The sequence below is a fragment of the Equus caballus genome, chromosome 6 (genome assembly GCF_041296265.1).
Source record: "Equus caballus isolate H_3958 breed thoroughbred chromosome 6, TB-T2T, whole genome shotgun sequence".
NCBI classification, from domain to species: Eukaryota; Metazoa; Chordata; class Mammalia; order Perissodactyla; family Equidae; genus Equus; species Equus caballus.
The window spans coordinates 80,299,547-80,322,300 of record NC_091689.1 but is presented as its reverse complement, the minus strand read 5'-3'; the positions used below and the strand labels follow the sequence as shown (position 1 = coordinate 80,322,300).

At 36.9% G+C, this 22,754-nt stretch overlaps 1 protein-coding gene across 1 annotated transcript in view; it reads right to left on the bottom strand.

Annotated features, from left to right (window-relative positions):
- Positions 1-22,754, bottom strand: part of SPATS2 (spermatogenesis associated serine rich 2) — a 133,755-nt gene that overhangs the window by 14,544 nt on the left and 96,457 nt on the right. The window contains 6 exon segments of the mRNA XM_014740927.3: positions 4,484-4,619; positions 7,563-7,742; positions 8,954-9,215; positions 14,561-14,610; positions 15,740-15,848; positions 19,387-19,466. Coding sequence (XP_014596413.2) covers positions 4,484-4,619; positions 7,563-7,742; positions 8,954-9,215; positions 14,561-14,610; positions 15,740-15,848; positions 19,387-19,466 — 817 coding nt within the window.

The following is a 22,754-nucleotide window of genomic DNA, read 5'->3' as shown; positions in this document are numbered from 1 at the left end:
CTGACTTCACCCCTCACTGCCTTCAACTACTGTCCCTTAGCCTTAGCTACACTGTGCAGGATCCCTCCCTTTATGCCCTTTCTATGCCTTTGCTTATCTCGTATCTCCTAAATGCAGTATTCTATCCTCATCCTTTCTGCCAATGTAAATTCCATGCTTCTTTCAAGGCTTGACAATGATTCACATCCTCCGAGAAATCTTTTCTAATCGACCCCACTCCATGGAAACTTTCCTTTAATCTTCATACCCTTCCCCCAACTAAGATGTAACCTGAAGAATATCTGCATCACAAGTCACTGCAAGCTGTGACTTAAGAAGAATAGTCCAGGACCTTCTGAGTTACAAAATCAAAAGAACATTGAATATTTGGATGAAATATTCCTTCTTGTAGCTTTATTTTATTGAAATGAAAAAATACTTATAAAGGCTTTCATAGGCTCAGTCAAACTCCTGGTCCTCCTCATTCTAACCCTGTTCCATAACAACTAAATTCTTTATTCCCTAAATTCTCCTACAGTGGGGTTTCTGTTACATAGCCTTTAAGCTGAGGAGGAAATAATACATGTGACATGTATCAAGAGTCTCTAGCCTTCTTCCCAAGCTTTAGCTGGGAAGTGAGGCATCATGATGGATGGGATGAAGGTCATAGGTTACTGAGAGTCAGGATACAAAGACTCGGATACTGAGCCTGCAACTTACCATGTCATGTTAGGTAAGTCGCTTAACCTAAGACTCAAATCCCTTTTAATAGTTAAGTAGAATTAAAAACTCCTACTTCACAGGACAGAAATATCGATAAAGAAATCAGATAATATGCTTGAACATGTTTGGTAAACTGTAAAGTAATCTTCCTATGTTATTAGCTGTTTTCACAGATGGTTCAAGAGTAAAATTTTTAAATCAAAGAACAGTGAGAACCACGGAGGCAAGTACTAGTAGAAATAAGATATTAATGTACTAAGCATGTAAAAACTGAAGAATAATTTAACACTATGGAGTGTTATGTACATTTTTGATAACACATTATTATATTAGCCCATCCCTTTCTTTTATGCTTTTTAGACATTTTTGAAAGTGCTTTGGTTCACAAAATTATTCCTAAATTTTCAGCATCTCTATATGGACTTTAAGGATCTAAAAGCCTTTGCTAAGACTACTGGTAGCTTAATATAAGAAGAAAAGAGAAGCTCAAATAAAAGGAAGTAATTTCTCTAAGGTCAATCAGGAATCAGCTATGAAAAATTTCAAAATCTTAAGCACAGACTTACATTGACTTTATGTGTTATAGAATCTCAAATTTCTTACATCTTAATAAGTACCTTTTGACTTTCAATAAAATAGAAAATTTTATTTAAAAGGCAAGCTGAGTATGTATCCTGTTGGCATTTTTCACCAATACGTTTTATGACAAGTGTTCAAAGTAGATTATACACTCCAGCTTCATGTTCCACTCCAGATCCTGCTCCTTAATAGCTTTAAACTTAAGTCAACTAATAGCTCCAACAATGCAAGTCAGACAAATTTTATTAATTAACGAGTAAAGTAAACTTGGGTCTAGAGATGATTATTACTAGATCACCAATAAGAGCAGATTTTAAGTTTTATCACTGGAAAGCCTCTGCCTTTACCTTCCCACAAGTATGTGTCAGCTTTCATTTGGCCTCAAAGTGAAAGCAGTTATCTAAGTAGTCCCCCGAGTTCCCCGTCTGGGGTAACGAAACCTTACTGTTGCAAATTTGTTAGAACCTTTCGTTTTTCCTTTATACTATAACCAACACAAAAAAATGGGTTCCTAAGTGACATTAACCCCAAGCTCTAGTTCAGTGCCAAACGGAGTTAGCTCACCTGCCAATTATATCTTGAAGTAGTAACTCCAAGGGGCAATGAAATAAAGCTGTTTAAAAACCCAATCAGCCAGAGAAAAGGGTTTTACACCAACAGGAAAGGGCAGGTGATCTCTTTGCTCAAGTGAAATTGACCTGGTTGCTATGCCTGCTGATCAGTCCTAAACACACAGCTCCCAGGCAGGAAACCACTTCATTTGTCATTTATTAAAGGAGTTGCCCTGTGGCTGGGTGCCAAGTCAACAGGAACTCACAAATCTCTCTCCCGGAACTAAGTTTCCTGGTTCAGACTGGCTCTGGATGGAATCAGATCCTGTGGCTAAGTAATCAGTAAGCTAAACAGTTACAGAGACCAGAGGCTTATCAAGGCAAAGTCGTGATGACCTACTCTAGCTCTTTACTCTTTTCCAAATGAGTCAACAGTATCTGATATGATAATAATCCAGGGCAAAGGGCATGGACTTCCACCCAGAGGTTCAGAAAGAGGAGAAATCGGTTACCTAGAAAAATTTCCAGAAGTTAGAGCTTATTTTAAGGTGAGTTTGAGAGAATTGGTTGGATTTAAATAAATACAAAGATACAGGAGAGCATATTTAAGGCTGGGAAAGTGGCATTAACTAGCATATGGAAAAGGAAATCTGAATGTTAAGTTTTGAGTCAAGTAATCTGGCTGGAGCAAAATGTATGTAAGAAAAACAGAAGATGTGACATTAAGTTTCTAGCTATAAAACCTGAAAAGGGAAGAAACTCGAGATTCAGGACAAAGCATGGGTAGACTAGCAGATGAATTATCTATCCTAAAAGTACTTCTGGTTGTGATGATTTACTGGACCATTCTACACTTTGCAAATGATAAAAGTAGGAGTCAGCCACTTTTTGGAGGCTTTCTTCTACATCTTTGTTAATTCACTCCCTCTTCATCCCACAGTACAGGAGGACCGAGGCTACCCACACTCCCTCTTTCTCTCGTCTGCTGGGGCATGAAGTGACCAGACTAAGTTTACAGAGACACGGATGAATACGACCTAAGAGAACAGTCCATAGACAGGCAAGAAAACGGATGGTTGGGAGGAAGAGTGGTGTAGGTTCTCTCTATTCATGATGAAAAATAAAAATGGCAAGTAATAGGATATATTGGAGTATATGAGGAAGCCATTTTGTGTAAACCTAATTCGGCCTGACCTTGTCTTTCCAAAAGGGCCTGACCGTGGCCGTGGCCGTGGCCGTTGAGCATGCATTGTGTATCTGCTTTAGAGATTCCCCATGGCAAGAACAACAGCCCTTGAGATAAAGGTGCAACTTCTCTTCCCCTCCCAACACTGGCATTTCTTTAAGGATTAAGCGTCCTTCCTCGGGCTAGGAACTGATCACTTGTGGCACCCCACGTATGACCACCCAGCTCAAGACAACAGATTTGCCTCCTGCTACGCCCTCGAGATAGCAGACCACTACCTGCTGTGCCCACCAAGTGCGGTGCTGACAGGGCAATCTTGTGACTATTGTGGGAGGGACATTTCAATCATATGTGAAACACCCTCTTTGAGGGTATATAACTACCCTGTGTACCCCCACTTCTTTGGAGTGCTCTGTCCCTTTGTGAAAAGATTCTCCCGGGTTATAATCCTCAGATTTCAGCTCAGATTAAACTCACCCAAATTTTCATTTATAGATTGGTTATTTTCGTCGACAATGAACACTTCCTCTCATTTTTCAGGCCAGGCTAGTCTTACAAATAAGTGGAGTGGACAGTCCTAAATCCATAAACATCAACCTAGCTGCTTGTCTGCCCACCATTTTATTTAATTTGGTCCTTAGAGCTCTTCTATTTTCAAAAAAGTCCCTTATCAAATGCAAATACCTGCCAGAAAGGAGTTATGGTTTAAATATTAGTTAACACTTTAATATCTAATGGTTAAAATGGTTACATGCTCTAGAAAATATACTTCTCCCCCCAAAAGTTTCTATAATCAAATACATTTAAGAAACAGCATAGCATAGCTCCTTCTTCTAGATTTACAAGGCATATTAGCATTGAAAAGGCACTGAGAAGGCTAGTAGTAAAATTTTTTTAAAAGGTATTTTCATACCTCTTTAACTACCGAACCCTATTTCTTCTATGGAACCCATATTAATATATTTTAAGACATGAGTGTTCTTTAGAACACAGTTCAAAAAACACAAAATTAAAACAAATCAATGTTTAGTAATAGGGCACAGAAGAGACCATTAGGGCGGGGTGCATTAGGAAGGATAAAAGGAGGTAGGAAAGCAAAGACAGATCTTTTCTACTTTATAACTGGGTTCAAAAACAGCATGCCATTGATTACAGGTTCCTGGTTTAAAACATAGACCCTAAAGAAATAATGTATGATCTACTCTATAATTATTTGTCCATTTCCAAACAATACTAACCTCAGGCCCATTTCTGGAGCATTATGATTCTCTGTGCTACTCATTCCCACACTGTGTCCAAAAGAATATACCTTAGGATTTTTAGCTAAATATACCACAGGATCTTTAAGTCTCTCCCCACTATGTAGAGTAGTTAAGAGTCAGGAATTAAAGAACTTGGTGAATGGCTGACCATCTTTATAAATGATCCTTTTTGTGCTACTGATATCAAATGCAACTTAACTTACCAGTTCTGCAATTCAGCAAAAGCTTGTTTCATTTTCTTAATGGAAGTATCCATCTCTTCTTTAACTACGACTCGATACCGTGCAAGAGACACTGTGCAGCGCTGGAGGTCTTTCACAGATTTTTCAATATTGGAACCTTGGGAAAAAACCCAAGGATTAATTAAAAAAAAAGGGAACATAGGTAACTTGAAAGTTGGATCTGAACATTTAAGCGTGTAAAGTAACAAATGTTGTGCAGACTAAGAATGTTTCCTAAATGGCCACCCTCCTCAACAAAAAACTCATGTTTTCATAGATTTAAAAAAAAATAAGTATCCTGGCTAATATGGAGTAATAGGAATTGGATTTGCCCTCCTGTCTTAAACAACTAAACACACACACAGACAAAATACATAAAACAATAGTTTTCAAACAATGGACAATAGGCAGTACTTTCCCCCTCAGAAAACAGAAACAAAAGAAGTGAGGCCCAGGATTGCCCCAACTTACTGCCACAAGAGTTTCCAGGCTACAATGTAAGGAGAAGTCCTAAACTGAGCCTGGCGGTCTCCCTGAACTGAAGGGGCAGAGCTGGGAATTTGGAGAGGACAAGGTGGCTAAAATTCTCAGGGCAGAATATGGAGAGGAGAGAGCTACACAGAGAGGAGAGAGTTGTACAGAGATCTTCAGAGGATTCTCAGTGCACAGCTATGAGGAGACTACCCGAGACAGTAAAAGACCCACTGGAAAGGAGCAGGGGGAACAACTCCTAGAGCTCCCCCAGGCCAGGAGTATTTAATGTTCCCGCCAGCCAGAGCGGGGCAGCAGGCGCAGCGCTTGGAAGGGTGCTGCCTCGGTCATGAGGCAGAATTAGCTCTAGACGAAAGGCTGCTCTAGTTCTACCTACGAAGCTTAACAGCAGCCTCAAACTACGTCCAAGTAAGAGTCTCAGAACAAATCACAAGGACATTTAACAAAATACAAAAATATCTAGAAATCAACAGAGCAAAACTCACAGTATCTGGCATCCAATAAAAAAATTACTAGGCATACAAAGAAGCAGAAAAATATGTCCAATAATGGAGAGAAAAATCAATTAACAGAAGCAGATGCAGAAATGACACAGATGTAAAATCAAGTAGATAAGGACATCAAAACAGCTAATATAATCAGATACTTCATATGTTCAAGAAGGGAGAGGAAAGCATAAGCACATTAAGGAGAGACATGGAAGATATTTTAAAAGACCCAAGCGAACCTCTTGAGATAAAAAACAATGTGTGAGATGAAAAATGCACCGGATGGGATTAGCAGCAGATTAGAAACTGCTAAAAGAAAGATTAATGAATTTGAAGAAAGCAATTTTAGCAACTATTCAAAACTAAATGATACACAGAGAAAAAAAGACCAAAAAAAAAAAAAAAAAAAAAAACTATTTGAATAGGTACCAAATTTTCAAAACTCTCTAAACGACAGCATTTAGTAGAACATAATTCACCATACAGATATTACAGAGTTGATAAAGCTCTCTATCTGTAGCATAGTTTGAAGCATCATATGTGGGTAACCCAACTTTGTAGGTAAAGATGAAATACATTTACCTACCCAACACATTTCAACCGTTTCCAAGAATTCTATTAACCTTCCTATATTCACCAATGTCAAAGTTACATATACAATTGATAGCTGCAACCATGGGTCTAAAAAGTATATAATGTGCCAAGATACAAATTTTCAATTTTTTATTTAACTTCTTCCTCATCTCAACTTGATTTCTTTTAAAATCTACCTAAAAGCTTTCAAGCCTTGTGCTTTTATTTTTGCTTGCCTGAATATTCTCAGACTTACTCTTCTGCACCAAGCTGAGGGTTTATGCTAGAAAGATGAAAAAGGAGAGCTTCATTAATTAAATTTAGCTCATGTGGAATAAATAACTCAATAAAGAGCAACAGGTTACAAGTGTCTTTTACATTTCTATGTTTCATTTGTTTAGTGGAGTGGACCACCATGCCTAGATGTATGACACTCAGAGGGGCTATTATCTCTATTATTTAAATGATTTTTTTTTAAGATTTTTAAAAATTTTTCCTTTTTCTCCCCAAAGCCCCCCGGTACATAGTTGCATACTTTTAGTTGTGGGTCCTTCTAGTTGTGGCATGTGGGATGCCACCTCAGCATGGCTTGATGAGCGGTGCCATGTCTGTGCCCAGGATCCGAACTGGCAAAACCCTGGGCCACTGAAGTGGAGCATGCAAACTTAACCGCTTGGCCACAGGGCCAGCCCCTTAAATGATTTTTTTTTTTTAAAGATTGGCACCTGAGCTAACAACTGTTGCTGATCTTTTTTTTTTCTGCTTTATCTCCCCAAATCCCCCTAGTACACAGTTGTATATCTTAGCTGCAGGTCCTTCTAGTTGTAGCATGTGGGACGCCGCCTCAATGTGGCCTGAGGAGCAGTGCCATGTCCACGCCCAGGATGTGAACTGGCGAAACCCTGGGCCACTGCAGTGGAGTACGTGAACTTAACCACTAGGCCACAGGGCCGGCCCCTTAAATGATTATTATAGTTAATAATAATCATAAAAAAATAAAGCAAAGAGCTACCATCAGTCAATGCTAAGTACTTAAGAGAAAATGACCTTGTTTAAAATTGGAGTCTGACAGATATCAGTAAGAGCATGAAGTTGTGAAGAGAAATGAAAATATTTCTTTAAAATGTCATATCAGAGATGGCAGCGCTTTTTACTGTTGAGTCAATCAGAAGGTAAAAATGAAGGAAACAGCACAAAAATGTTGCAGTAAAGCAAATAAAAGAAACAGGTTAACGTTAGTAGGAAAGTCACCCTGGCAGTCGTTTGACTTTCATTCACAAAAGGAGCCCCATCATTGTAACAAGACTGCACAGCATCTAAACCACTATCTAACTCCAACTGTGTACACAGAATTAGGGAAGGGCAGAGTAGTCACTGCCTAGAAAACAGAAAAAATATTACCTGCTGCCCTTCAGAGACCTTATCTATGGGAACAAAGAGATAATCTGCCCTCTTTAGTCAAAAACACACATTTTTTATTTTCTCTCAAACGGAGGCCTCTGATTTACCTAACTTTTTGTTGGTGGAGGAGAGCGGAACATCTTCTATCCCCAGATTTGAAAACTGAAGTCCAGTGGTAGGTCTTGAGAGGGACTTGGCAGCATTCCTATTTTGTTGAAAATTCTGAGTAGAGTGCATAGCCAAAGACTTTGACTCAAAATCAGAGACACCATTCTCCAGCATGGATTCTGTCAAAGAAAGAGGCCAGTATTTTAGAGCAAAATTTACAGGTAATCAATCAAGCAGTCTTAAGTACACACAAAGAAAAAATTTAAAAATGTTTGAGGCAAAACTATGCCTCTTAAAAGGCTGTGAACAAAATCAACTGACAAAATAGATCAAAGAGTAGAGTCAGTTGGACGAGACTATCAGCAGCATCTGGCTTAGCCCTAGGCGGCATCTTGAGTGAAGATGAGGAGGAGCCTGTGCTAACCCAGCTCTAGGCAGCCTAGCTCAGTCCCTGTACCTTGGTAGCTTCCTTGTAGTTCTGGGCACAAGGAGGTGAAGACAGTCAACATCACCAACTTCTGCTAGCTTCTGTAAGTTATGTTGAGGAAAAAAGAGTTTTACGCTGTCCCAAGAAAAGAAGAGTTTTAAAAGCTTTAGGGAATAGAAAGGGCAAAGAGTAAGGAAATGAAAGGAAAGCTAGCTCAGAAAAAAAAAGGAAGCCATCATCACTGGTCTGTTTGAAGTCAGTTTAGGTGCTATATTTTTCACTGAGCCTTTTTGTTTGTGTGCGAACTAATCAATCAAAGAACATCTAAAAAGTACAGCATAATTCTTGAACTGGCATTATGTTTTTAAGGCTAGCAGTAACAGAGCAAGGGGAGCTGCATCAACAAACAAGTCATTTAAAAAACTATTTTAAAAGAGAGATTCCCAATATCTTCCCAGAGCCCTCAACAAAATGGTTAATAAAACAAACCGAAATGCTTACAAAATACATGCATTTATAACTAACACTAATCTTAACTCTTCACTAGAAAACAAATGTGAGACTATAAAAACCAACAGTCTACGTCTCATGAAAGCAACGGGATTACAGTTATTATTATATATTCCTCATTGTGCTGGGTCTTAGAATAATATCAACATCAACATTTTTCTCAGTAAGTGTGCAATTAAAAAAACATGATCTTATGATCTAAGTACTAAGGGACTATTAAGTTAGATTTCCATCAGACTGATTTAGACTAAAATTAAATATGAGACAATGGAACAAGAATTATATTTTTCTAGGCCTTTGATAACTGCAAAATGCGACTCTTTCACATAAGAAGTAACAAAACCCCAAAAGTAAAAGACTAACTAGATTTAATTTATTGATGCTTTCTCAACCAGGAAGTCTCTGTATTTTTCAACAAAATGTAACTTTTCAAAGATCTGTTAATAAACTCACCTGTTCTTTCCAACACATCTGGCGTGGCTGACTCAGGGTCCTCCAATTCTCTAGCATCTACTGAAAGCGTCTCCATACCTTCACTGAGTGAGTCCACAGACTCAGTATCATTGATGGCACCATTGACATGGTAACCATTAATACCACCTTTCTCTGAGGAAGGTGCAGACTGCTCCTCTTGAATGGAAACCGATTTACTGGAATCTGGGATATTGTTGCTTGCTTCTGCTGTAGGTTTTGGTTTGCTTTTCTTCTTTTTGTTCTAATGGTTATTAAAGATTTGAAAAAAGAAAAGAAAAAGAAGACCCCCATAACCCAGAGAGGTAACTGTAGCTACCCCGAAGCAATCAATGTTACCAATTTCTCATATCCTCTTGCAAAAGTTGAACATACTTTTGTACATGTTGAACTACTGACTAAACTAACTATGTAAAATACTTTGGATAAACTCAAACACATAAATATAGAAAATTTACACATGGCAAAGCCCACAATAAGCAAAATCAAAAGATAAATTACAAAATATGAAAAATATGTGCAACTTATATACAAACAGCTAAGTATATACGGAGCTCTAACAAAAAGCAAACAATAACCCAATAGAAAAAATAGTATAGGATATAAATATATGGAATGAAGTGCAACCCCAGTCGAATAAGAGACATAAATTAAAACTGCACTGCAGAGGATTCTAGGAAGATGGCAGAGGAGGCAGCATCAGGAATCTGTCTCTGCACCTAGACAACAATGCACGGGCAGAATCTGTATGGTGTAACTAATTTGGAACTCTGGAATCTAATGAAGGCTTGCAATTTCCTAGGGACAACTTGGAAGCAAATTGTGGTTAATTCTGGTCAATTTCAGCTCTTAGCACAGTAGCAGCTACCCCACCTCAGCCAGGAGACAAGCAGCTGTGCATCGGTTCCTGGAGCAGCCTGCACACAGCTTGTGGGAGCCAGGATAGGCAAAAAGGACCCTCTCCTACAAATATTGGGGATCTGTGCTCTGATCGCTGACTGCTGCATTTGATCAAACAGTACAAACAAAGAGGCAGGCTGTCATTGTTGTTGCACCTCCTCCTAATGTTGCCAGCCCCTCCTCCTCTGGCTGAAGTAGCTTCCAGGGGAATTAAGGAGTCAGTGTTCTTCCCTTTCACTTCATTTTTCTCTTTTCCCCCCTTTTGGAGTCAGATATTAAATACCAGGACATTCAAAAACAACTACAGATATGAGAAAAATTTGAAAGTGACCACATATGCCCAGGCAAAGGCTCAGAAAAGACCTTAAGTGTACACCCCAGGCTGACCTTAGGTACAGAGACAGCTTACAGCAATTAAAAAAACAAAACCAAAGGGCAGGCCCCATGGCCAAGTGGTTAAGTTCATGCACTCCGCTTTGGCAGCCCAGAGTTTCACCAGTTCGGATCCTGGGTGTGGACATGGCACTGCTCATCAGGCCATGCTGAGGCAGCATCCCACATAGCTCAACCAGAGGCACTCACAATTAGAATATACAACTATGCACTGGGGCGCTTTGGGGAGAAGAAGAAAAAAGAAAAAAAAGATTGGCAACAGATGTTAGCTCAGGTGCCAATTCTTAAGAAAAAAAAAAAAAAAACACCAAAAGCAATAACAAAAATACAGCAAAGCCCAAGGAAGGGGGAGAATCTAATTTCCACAGTTACCACATTATTAGACTTAGCTGTCTGGTTTTCAACAGAAAAATCATAAGGCACACAAAGAAACAGGAAAGTATGGCCCATTCAAAGGAAAAAAACAAATCAAGAGAAATTGTCTCTGAAAAAGACCTGAGAGCCGATATACTAGACAAAGACAAAGACAGATAACTGTCTTAAAGATGCTCAAAGAACAAAAGGAAGATGTGGATAAAGAAAATGAAATATAAACAAAATGGAAATATCAATAAAAAAGAGAAAACCTAAAAAGGACTAAGAAGAAATTCTGGAGCTGAAAAGTACAATAACTGAAATGAAAAAAAAATCACTAGAAGGATTAAAGGCAGATGTGAGCAGGCAGAAAAAAAGAATCAGTGAACTTGAAGATAGGACAACAGAAATTATTGAGCCTGAGGAACAGAAAGAAAAACGACTGACATGAACAGAGCCTCAGGGACCTGTGGGACACCATCAAGCAGACCAATATACGCATCAAGGAAGTCCTAGGAGTTAGAGAAAGGAAGACAAAGAAAGAATATTTAAAGAAATAATGGCCGAAAACTTCCCAAATTTGATGGAAGACATGAATATAAACATCCAAGAAGCTTTAAAAAACTCCAGGTAAGATGAACCCAAAGAGACTGACACATATCAGATAAAAATAGACATTAAATAAAAAAAGGTTACAAGAAACAAAGGAGGACATTATATATTAATAAAACGTTCAATACAGCAAGAAGATGTAACAATTATAAACATTTACACACCTAATGAGAGACCATCAAAATAGATGAAGCAGTAATTGACCGAATTGAAGGCAGAAATAGACAGCTCTACAACAATACTTGGAGACTTCAAAATCCTGCTCACAATAATGGACAGAACAACCAGACAAAAGGTAAGTAAAGAAATAAAGGATTTAAATAAGATAATAGACAAACTAGATCCAACAGACATATACAGATACTGCTCTACCCAAAAACAGCATACACATGTTCCTCAAGTGCACATGGGACATTTTCCAGGATAGATCACACGCTATGCCACAAAGTCTCAACAGATTTTTAAAAATAGCTATCAATATCATACAAAGTATCATCTCTGACCACACGGGATGAAGTTAGAAATCAGTAACAGAAGGAAAACTGGAAAATTTAATATTGGGGAAAGTAAACAACACATTTTAAAGTAACAAAATGATCAAAGAAGAACTCACAGGGGAAATTAGAAATCACTTAGAGATGAATGAAAATGAAAACACAACCTACTAAAACTTATAGGATGTAGTGAAAGTTGTGCTAAGGGGGAAATTTACAGCCAGAAGCTAGTTCTTCAAAAAGATCAACAAAACTGACAAACCGTTAGGTAGATGGACTAAAACAAAAAGAAGATTCAAATTGATAAAGTCAGAAATGAAAGTGAGGACATTACTCTCAATTCTACAGAAATAAAAAGGATTAAAAGAGTACTATGAACAACTGTATGCCAACAAATTGGATAACCTAGATGAAATGGACAAATTCTTAGAAAAACAAAACCTACCAAGACTAAATCATGAAGAAAATGAAAATCTGAATAGACTTATAACTACTAAGATTGAATCAGTAATCAAAAATCTCCTGACAAAGCAAGCCCTGGACTCAATGACTTCACTGGTGAATTCTAGCAAACATTTACAGAAGAACTAACACCAATTCTTCTCAAAATTTTCCAAAAAATTGAAGAGGAGGGCACACTTTTAAACTCCTTCTGAGGCCAGCATTTTACCCTGATACCTAATCCAGACAAAGGCACTATAAGCGAAGAAAGCTACAAACCAATATCCCTTATCAACACTGATGCAAAAATCCTCAAGAAAATACTCCCAAGCCAAATTCAGCAGCATATTAAAAGGATTATACATCACAACCAAGTTGGATTTATTCCTGGAATGCAAGGATGGTTCAACATAAGAAAATCAATCAATGTAATACACCACATTAACAAAATGAAGGAAAAAACCCAAACACAGGATCATCTCAATTGATGTAGAAAAAGCATGGGACAAAATTCAACATAATTTCACGATAAAAGCACTAAAAAAACTGGGAATAGAAGAAAACTACCTCAACATAATAAAAAGCCATATATGAAAAACCCACAGTGAAAAATGGTGAAACATTGAAAAGTTTTCTTCAAAGATCAAGAACAAGGCAAGGACGCTCACTTTAGCCACATCTGTTCAACACAGTACTGAAAATTCTACCTGGGGCAATCAGGCAAGAAAAAGAAATAAAGGCATCCAAGTTAGAAAGAAAAAAGCAAAAATTATCTCTGTTTGCAGATGATTTGATCTTATATGTAGAAAACTCCAAAGATTTCACAAAAAACCTGTTAGAACTAATATACAAATTTAGTGAAGTAGCAGGATACAAAGTAAAAACACAAAAATAAAAAAAGCCCAAAAGTTGCATTTCTATACATGAATGGACAATCTGAAAAGAAAATTACAAAAACAATTCCATTTACAATAGCATCAAAAATAAAATACTTAGGAATTAACTTAACCAAGGAAGTGAAAGACTTGAACAATAAAAACTATAAAACACTGGTGATAAAAATTAAAGAAGACATAAATAAATGGAAACACATTCCATGTTCATGGATTGGAAGATTTAATATTGTTAAAATGTCAATACCACCCAAAGTGATCTACAGATTCAATGCAATCCCTATCAAAATCCCAATAACGTCTTTTGCAGAAACAGAAAAGCCCATCCTAAAATTCATATGGAATCTCTAGGAACCCCAAACAGCCAAAACAATCCTGAAAAACAACAAAACTGGAGGATTCATACTTCCTGATTTCAAAATTTACTGCAAAGTTACAGTAATCAAAAAAATGTGGTGCTGGCATAAAAACAAACATACAGACCAATGACACATAATAGAGAGCTAAGAAATAAACTCTCATATATATGGTCAAATGTTTTTTGACAAGGGTGCCAAGACCATTCAATAGGGAAAGGACAGTCTTGGCAACAAATGGTGCTGGGAAAACTGGATACTCACATATAAGAGAATAAATTGGACCCTTACCTAACACCACATACAAAAAATTAACTCAAAATGGATCAAAACTCTACTAACTATAAGACCTAAAACAATAAAACCTTTAGAAGAAAATGTAGGACAAAAGCTTCAGGACATTGGATTTGGCAGTAATTTCTTGCACATGACACCAAAGGCACAGATAAAGGAAAAAATAAACAAATTAGACTTGACGAAAATTAAAAACTTTTGTACTTCAAAAGATGCTACATCAATAGAGTAAAAAGGCAACCTACAGAATGGGAGAAAATATTTGCTAATCATATCTGATAAGGGATTAATATCTAGAATACAGAGAGAACTCCTAAAACTCAACAACAACAAAACAATCTGGTTAAAAAATGGGCAAAGGACTCCAAAAAAGATATACAAGTGGCCAACAAACACCTCTGCACAGCTAATAGTAGCAAAGCCCTTCTTTAGGTTTTAAGTCAAAGCTCATTAATATCAGAGACAACACCACAGTTGGCTGACCTAAAAATCTGAACTATTTTAACTGATCTATGATAAAAATGATGTTGAAAACCACTGGACTAGATCACTTTCTCTAGAGGAGCTCTGTGTTCCTTGACAAGCTCTCTTGTTTCATCCCTGTCTAATATTAATATCCCCTCAGCAACTGCACCACGGCAAAGTAATTCTGTTTCCTGCCTTAAATCACATGGAGAAGACTGTGTGGTATTCTATGTACACAGATGTGTTTCAATGTCACAGAAGACATTTTTTAACCAGGTGAACTGAAGATGCATATGTAAATCTTTTCTTTCAAATACTTTTGCAGAGCTTAAATTTTTTTATAATACAAATATTAATATCATTCTTTTAAGTTTAATTCATTTTTACCTTTTTCTTGCCTGTTACTGTCCATTCTTTGAGGACTTCACTGGCACTACCTGTAAGAGAAACCAATTACAGATTTTCTCTCTGACTACATGCATGGTCAAGCAGGAATTAGTGTCACTGCATTTTGTAATTGCTGAATAATTTCCAAAGTTCTTAACAGGAAAAGTTAAGGTTCAAGTGTCTGAGCTAATGTAACAAGACAATCAGGTCATGCTTACTATTTGGAATACCTGCCCAACTGGATCCCGCTTCTCTATATAATTTCCTCAGTAAGTTCTTCCAAGAAGAGCCTAATGTAGCCTGGCCATTTTGAAGATTGTCGTATTTATATAGCTTAGACTGAATACAAAGATGGCTGGTTTCAGACAAATATGCCATCCCTTCTCCTCCAGAAGATGACACATGACCTTGGCTATGCTGTTTTAGAGAGAGCTGTGCACTACTCTAAACCCAAATACTAACATTATAAAGAAAACAGATGATGATGAAGAAAAACCTTACAGTATTTGGACCTGTTCGTTCTATCCTGGCAAATTCAAAAAAAGAGAAATAGGGAGACCTAACCCGACATCACTGTTCAATGATGTAACAGCTTCAAGCCAAGTTTTTCTCAAACAAGTTATGTGGAAAGAAGTTTATAAAACACATCTCAACGCTAAATCTGAAGGCTTGGCTAAGCCATCATTCTTCTATACGTTAGATAAGCAAACTCAAACCTATACAATTGAATCACTTGATGGAGCCAAACTAAATGGTGTTGGAGCCTGGAAGAGAATGTTGAATCCTTGAATAAGCCATCTCTTGCTGGGCCACTGAATCACTGCTTTGTCATTAAGAGTTTCTTAAATTCTTATTCAACCCAACTCCAATCAAGTCCCTTAACCACTGGCCATATGATTTCTCCTTAAATACCATTAGAGAACATTTTGAGTAAAATGATAGGGTTTTCTCAGCTTATCTCTTATTCTAGATATCACATAGCTTATGAATGAGCTATCTCTAGGGCTGAAAGAGGTATCTTTAAGGGATATCTTAAAAAAAACAGCATGTTATCATGAGGTATTATGTTACCATGCTACATCATCTGTGAAACACCAGATTGCTAAATACATGTTATAGAAGTCTGCAGCAGCTCCTATTTGAACAAATACAAACTTATAAAAAACTGAACTAGACTACCTTCCATGAACGCTTGTACTGTTTTGTCCACGCAATTATCAAAGTGCTGCAAAACCAGGATGATTTCATTGTTGCTCTTGTTGGGAACAATTGCACGCACTGCATTTATCTGGAAAAGATGACAGGGCCATTTAATTCTACCATCAGTAGGTCATTTGGCAACTGAGGCCTATTATGGAGAATAACAGAAAGAGTGACATTTCATTTTTAACAGTATGCACCCCTTTGTACTGTCAATGAGAGTGGATACAACCATCTCACTGGGAATGATTAATAGATGAGTGATAGCACATAAAAAATTAATTTTAAAACTTAGAAAAACAGAACATTTCTAGAAATAGAAGGTATGTGCTAGATTTTATTTCAAGAAAGGGTGGTTTAATTTAGGTACCAGGTATTAATTTAGCACCAGTTTCCTCATTTTTAGCATACTGTAGAAAAAGATGGAAAGCTTAATGAACCATTAACAATAACAAGCCAGATTTTTCTATAGCATTTTTCAAAACATTTTTACTTTATATTATTTAATTGTATAACAACACCATAAAGATAATCTGTAGAGATAATTTAAATTATTATAAACTGGGGGCCAGCCCCGTGGCTGAGTGGTTAAGTCTGCATGCTCAGCTTGAGCAGCTTAGGGTTTCGCTGGTTCGAATCCTGGGCGCGGACATGGCACCGCTCATCAAACCATGCTGAGGCGGCATCCCACATGCCACAGCTAAAAATACACAACTACGGACCGGGGGACTTTGGGGAGAAAAAGGAAAAATAAAATCTTTAAATTACTATAAACTATTTCAGGCCTACAAAATATAATGAACACTCACTATGCTGACAGCCAGTTTAATAAAATAAAATAGATGCAATTGAAGCCCCATGAAGTCCCTCATAAATCCTATTCCCCTCCTCACCCCAGAGATTTCTGTCTTGGATTTGGTGTCAGTTTGACACGTTTTTGCACTTTTATGATGTATGTATGTATCTACAGGCAATGTATACTATTGCTTTCCATTACATAAGTATTATCATACAGGTCTACATTCAATCTCCTTTTTCACATAATATTGTTTTTTAGATTTTTAGATGTTGATAAATGCATCTCTTATTCATTTATTTTAATTGCTACATAGCATTTCCATTGTATGAATATAGCCAATTTATTCATTTTCCTGTTGATGAACACTTATATTGTTTCCAATGTTTGACTACTATGAAAAATGCTGTAATGAACATTCCTATGCTTATTTACTGCTGACTTCTCAGTGCCTAAAACAATGTTTAGCACATTATGAGCAATAAAAAAGAAATCGGGTCTTCTGTGAACAGTGAGAATGTCTCTATTGTATATAACCAGTATTATCAATTCCTGAATAGTAGGGCATCTACAAATTCATTAGGTAATGCCAAACTGCTTTTTAAAATAGGTATGCCAATTTTGTCAGATTTATTCTTAAGGTATTTTATATTTTTTGAGATTAAAAGTATACAATTTACAATAATTGCATATTCTGTTTTCATTTTTGTATATCAATTTTATATCCAGCAACCTTGATGAACTATTATTCCTAATAATTTGTTGCTTTCTTGGTTTCTCTATGTAGATAATTGTATTGTCTATAAATTATAGCATTTTTTTTTCTTCCTTCCCAATCCTTATAATTTTCATTTCTTGTCTTACTGCACAACGTGAAATTGCCTATTTCTCCAAGACCTGGTTCTTTTTGGTAGGGAATGGTAGTTAGAAACCAAGATCTAAGAGCTAGATGTGTTTATTGCTACTGGGGAGTCATTATTTCTAGGTCCTTTCATTGGATAGAGCCAGGAGATTTTGTTTTTTACAACATGAGTTCATACTGACATCTTCATTTCAAATACAATACTAAAAGGCTTTTTCTTACATGATTTTAAACATGTATCTCTTTTCTCTAAATTAAAAGTTTTAAGTTCTTAAAATGTTAAATTATTTATTGATTTGTTTTATTCTACAATATTCATAAAATAATATTAATAACCCTGTGATATAATATTACTACTGATAAAATATTGAGTAAAATTTAAGATTTATTTGCGTTTCTCTTTGTCCTTTAAATATATCCCTCTAAACATGTACAGTAAGCCTACTGTGTTCAAAAGTCACTGGGAAGATGTTTTTCTAGTTCACCTTTTCCCTGAAGGTGAAATATTTTTAGGGTCTCAATCGTATATAAGATCTCAGCTCTAATTCTTAACCCAGGACAAGCCTTGGGTTTCAGAACCCTATGTGGTAAAACCCATTTGTTACTGAGACTGGAAAAACACGTCAAAGTTACCTAAGCTTAGGTTTACCACTCTGGTTTTTAGTTCCCTCTGCATTTTTATCCCCCAGGGATTTCTTTACTTCTTATGTTCAGCTATGCACTGAAAATGATGCATGTTATTTTTCATTCTGTATTTCTAGGTATTTTATATCAGGAATTTTTTCAGGTTATCTAGCCATGCTACTTGAAAAGCAAGTGCTTTTATAGATAAAGAGAAGTAAAGCATTTTTTTTTTTTTTGAGGAAGATTAGCCCTGAGCTAACTACTGCCAATCCTCCTCTTTTTGCTGAGGAAGACTGGCCCTGAGGTAACATCCATGCCCATCTTCCTCTACTTTATACGTGGGACGCCTGCCACAACATGGCTTTTTGCCAAGTGGTGCCATGTCTGCACCCAGGATCTGAACTGGTGAACCCCAGGCCGTCAAGAAGCGGAACGTATGAACTTAACCACTGCACCACTGGGCCGGCCCCTAAAGCATCTTCTCCAAGTAATAAGCAGAGTCTGTATTAGAAGCTAAGCCTTTTTTAGTACACTTGCTTTCCTATCATTCTGTGCTTTCTTGTTTCAGGCTTAACTGAAAAATGGTAAGGTTTAACACCAAACAAGTAGGAAGGTATATAATCTATAATCCAAAGAAGGCTAAGTTGTAATATACATTTTTGAGATTTTGAGATGACCAAAAAACTTAGCACTGATCACTAAACAATAGACATTAGGCAAAACTTACAGATTCAATAATAAAGGTAAGATTCTGATAACTTAAAATGTGAAAATGTTTGTATTATTGAACCAATATATAGCTATGACTCCATAATCAACAAAAACTTTTTTTATAAGACAGAGAAAGCACATAAAGCTTTTGTTTTATGTTTTTCTCAGTATAGCTCATGAGGGGTTATATAACTAAAAACATCTGGTTTTCTTCCAAAGGAATATCACTTCGAAAACCTATTTCCCTGGTTGCTTTGAAGTCTCCTAGACTTAAGAATGCTCTTCAAGTGAATGGGAGGATGCTGCTCAGATTGTTCCTTAAAGAATGCTGCCAAATGAGACAGACAGCTAGCCATGTAAATATTTTTTCTAATATTATTTAATTAATTCATATTAAGATGTCTTCAAGATAATTTAAAATGAATATATATGGAACTATGCAAAGAAAACCATGTTTGCACTAATAGGCTCTGATTCCTCAAAACCTTCATGGTAGTTACTCTGATATATAGTGGCACTGTGTTTTGTCCTTAAAATTTCACTTTCTTAATGCGTTTGTGTAGCCACTGATTGTATTAGTACCTAAATTTTACAACGATATTCAAGTTTACTATCCATAGCAACTAGTCATACCTTCTCTTTCATGTTTTCAAAAGCTCCTCCCTGGGCCAATACAGTATTGGACTGCAAATCAAAAATGAATCCTGATGAATCTGAAAGAATGAGAAGGGAAAAATATGTTCAACATGATCCAACTAACACGTAATTCATCTCTCAAATAGGAGGGCCAAGATCACTTGCTTTCCTCCCAAAAGCAGTTAACAACAACTGAGCTGCTATTCGCAAATTGTATTATACAGATAACCTATAACTACATTTTTAGTTAAAATTATAAAATAAAATTTGATTTTCTAGAAACTGTCACAGGTTGAGAAAAACACTAAGCACATCAATATACTAGACTGTCCAGTAATCTTTGATATCTTTGTTAACTATTCTATCTTAATTTAAAAGCTCCACCAAAAATGTTACAATAGCTCCTCAAAGTAAAATTTAACACTAATGAATATGAAATATGAGTGAAAATGAGAGCTTCTGTAGGATTAATAATAACACATGAAAGTAACTGCCATCTTGCAGACTGCACCACACACATCACGTTCTTAAACTATGAACTTCATGAATACATTCATGTTTGTGTCCCCAATATAATTCTTGACAACACAATATACTTGAGTTTACATTACCAGCACAATATGAGAAAACTTAGTTCAATATGATTGAACACAAAAGAGTTTGGTTTCCTAATACTGATAAAGAAAAGGCTATCTGCAAATTTAATCAGTTTCTTTACCTGTGACTATGTAATCAATAAATTACCTCAGCTTTAACACATGACAATTTTGTTTTAAATCCCAGGAAATGGCTAGAGTGCTTCTCAAATTCTGACGTGTATACATATCATCTGGGGAATCTTAGGTTAAAATGCAGGCATTCATTTAGTAGTCTGGCCTGTGGCCTGACATTTTTACTCCTAGGTGGTTATTAACATTGCTGATCCAGGCACTGTACTTGGGAGTAGCTTGGGGGTTAGAATTTCAACAAAGCAAGTAAAAGGGGAAATTTTGAAAAAAGAGGGTGCTATGGTCTGAATCCTTGTGTCCCCTCAAATTCCTATGTTGAAATCCTCACCCCCAAAAGTGATGGTATTAGTAGGTGGGGTCTTTGGGAAGTGATTAGGTCACGAGGGTGGAGTGCTCGAGAATGGGATTAATGCCCTTATAAAAGAGATTCCACAGAGCTTCCTAGCCTCTGCCACCACTGAGTCTATAATGAGGAGGTCACAGACTTCTATGATGGGAAGAGGACCCTCACCCAACCATGTTGGTGCTCTGATCTCAGACTTTCAGCCTCCAGAACTGTGAAAAACAAATTTCTGTTGTCTATAAGTCACCCAGTCTGTGGTATTTTGTTATAGCTGCCTGAATGGAATAAGACAGGAGTATAAAAAAACATAGTAATATTCTAGTACACTTTCCAAATTCTTTTGCTATTATTACAGATGTGTTTTAATTAAAGCTTCTTTTAAAGCTCAATCTTTAGCCTGTGTTTTCAAATACCTCCTAGTTGCTACAGAAGACTGATAATTTATAAGTTAGAATGGTAAGAACATTTTGGTACTAAAAGTGGAAAAGAGGATCTGAATAGACCCTATGTTATTCCAAGAGAAACCACGCTTGACAATTACCAATGAACCATGAATTAGTTTGATTTAACCTCTATGATACTGGCGTTTCAAGACTGTTACCCACATGAAAAATCAGGTTGCACTTACACCAATTCAGTACGTAAGCCTGAGTTTTCCAGACGACTACATAACATGTTTAACTCCCAATTATCTTTATTAATTGAAAAGAGACAGTATATAAAGATGAAAATTCTTTATAAGCAAATACTATCCAGCAATCTTCTCAGAATTGCTTATAGGTTAGCCAAATGATATAACTTGAATATTATTAAGTATCCTTCCCCAAAGAAGTATTACTGAGCAGTGAGATGATACAAAGGACATCAATAATGTCATTAGGGAATCAAAGTACCAGTCTCTCAGAGAAAAGAGGGAATACAAACATCATTTTGGAGTCTATATTTAAATGAACTATTATTATTACTAGCTTATACATCATCTAACACTATTTACTTAGTGTTATTTATTTATTTATCCTTTAATAACACACTAGATGAAACAAAGTGCAAGGAAAACAAAGGGTATGTCTGCAAACACCTTCCATTACTGCCCCCCCCAAACTAGCATAAGTATTTTTAGGGTTTATCTGGCATACTAATTAGGATAATGATTAAAAATGCATAAAGCAGCCATTTCAGTTAGGATCCCAGCAGGAAAAAAATGGCACACTGAAAGTGGGAAATCTGAGGAGAGTTTAATAAAGGGACTATATTCGAAGGCGCTAGCAGAGAGTAGGGAAACCACAAGATAGAGTACAGTACCCTTGGCTAATAACAGCAATGTTCATTGCTATCCCAAGGTTTTAAGAGGGTGTATGGAGGGAGCAATTACTGCAACCCAGAGACAGAAGGCTCTTTCATCTTTGTTTAATCTGGCGTGGAGAGGGCCATGGGACAGTAGCTGTGACCTTTGGTCATAGGACACGGTAAACCCACAGTGACCCCTCAAGGAAAGATTGAGGAATAAATACCCCCACCTCACCCTCCTCCCTGCCTCTGATCTCTTGCCTATGCTGCCCAATGGCCAAACCCAACCAGAAGCCAGAGGGCAACAGAGACACTGAGATAGTCCATACAAGTCAGCCTCCCACGCACAAATGCCAATTTTGTATTTATATTCTACATCATGGGTTCACCAAAAAGGGAAAGCAATAATCTAACATCTTAACTTGTCTATTCACCAGCTAATATTGCCTCTTTTAACGTAAACCAACAACTCAAGTAGATTCAAAACCCTGTTTCAAAGAACTGGAGTTTAAGTGCTTCTCAGCATTATAGAGAAAGTCATTTTTAATTCCCATCAATGATATTTAGTGATTTAACAATTCTCTTATTTTTTCAAGCAAAGAAAGCCTAAGATTTACTAAATTCCATTGGTAGGAAATGGAAAGGCAGGATCTCAACTTTTGATATCTATCCTATGGTAGAAGAGCAGGTATACTCCATCAGAAATAAATTTTTTTTTTCTGCTTTATCTCCCCAAATCCCCCCGGTACATAGTTGTATATCCTAGTTGCATGTCCCTCTAGTTGTGGCATGTGGGACACTGCCTCAACGTGGCCTGATGAGCGGTGCCATGTCCGCGTCCAGGATCCAAACCAGCAAAACCCCAGACTGCCACAGCGGAGCGCGAGAACTTAACCACTTGGCCACGAAGCCGGCCCAGAAATAAATTTTTAAAGAAAAATGCAGTTAAGTACTATTCTCAGGCAAGATTCATAAAGGATATGAGGATCCCTTGAGATTGAGCTTTC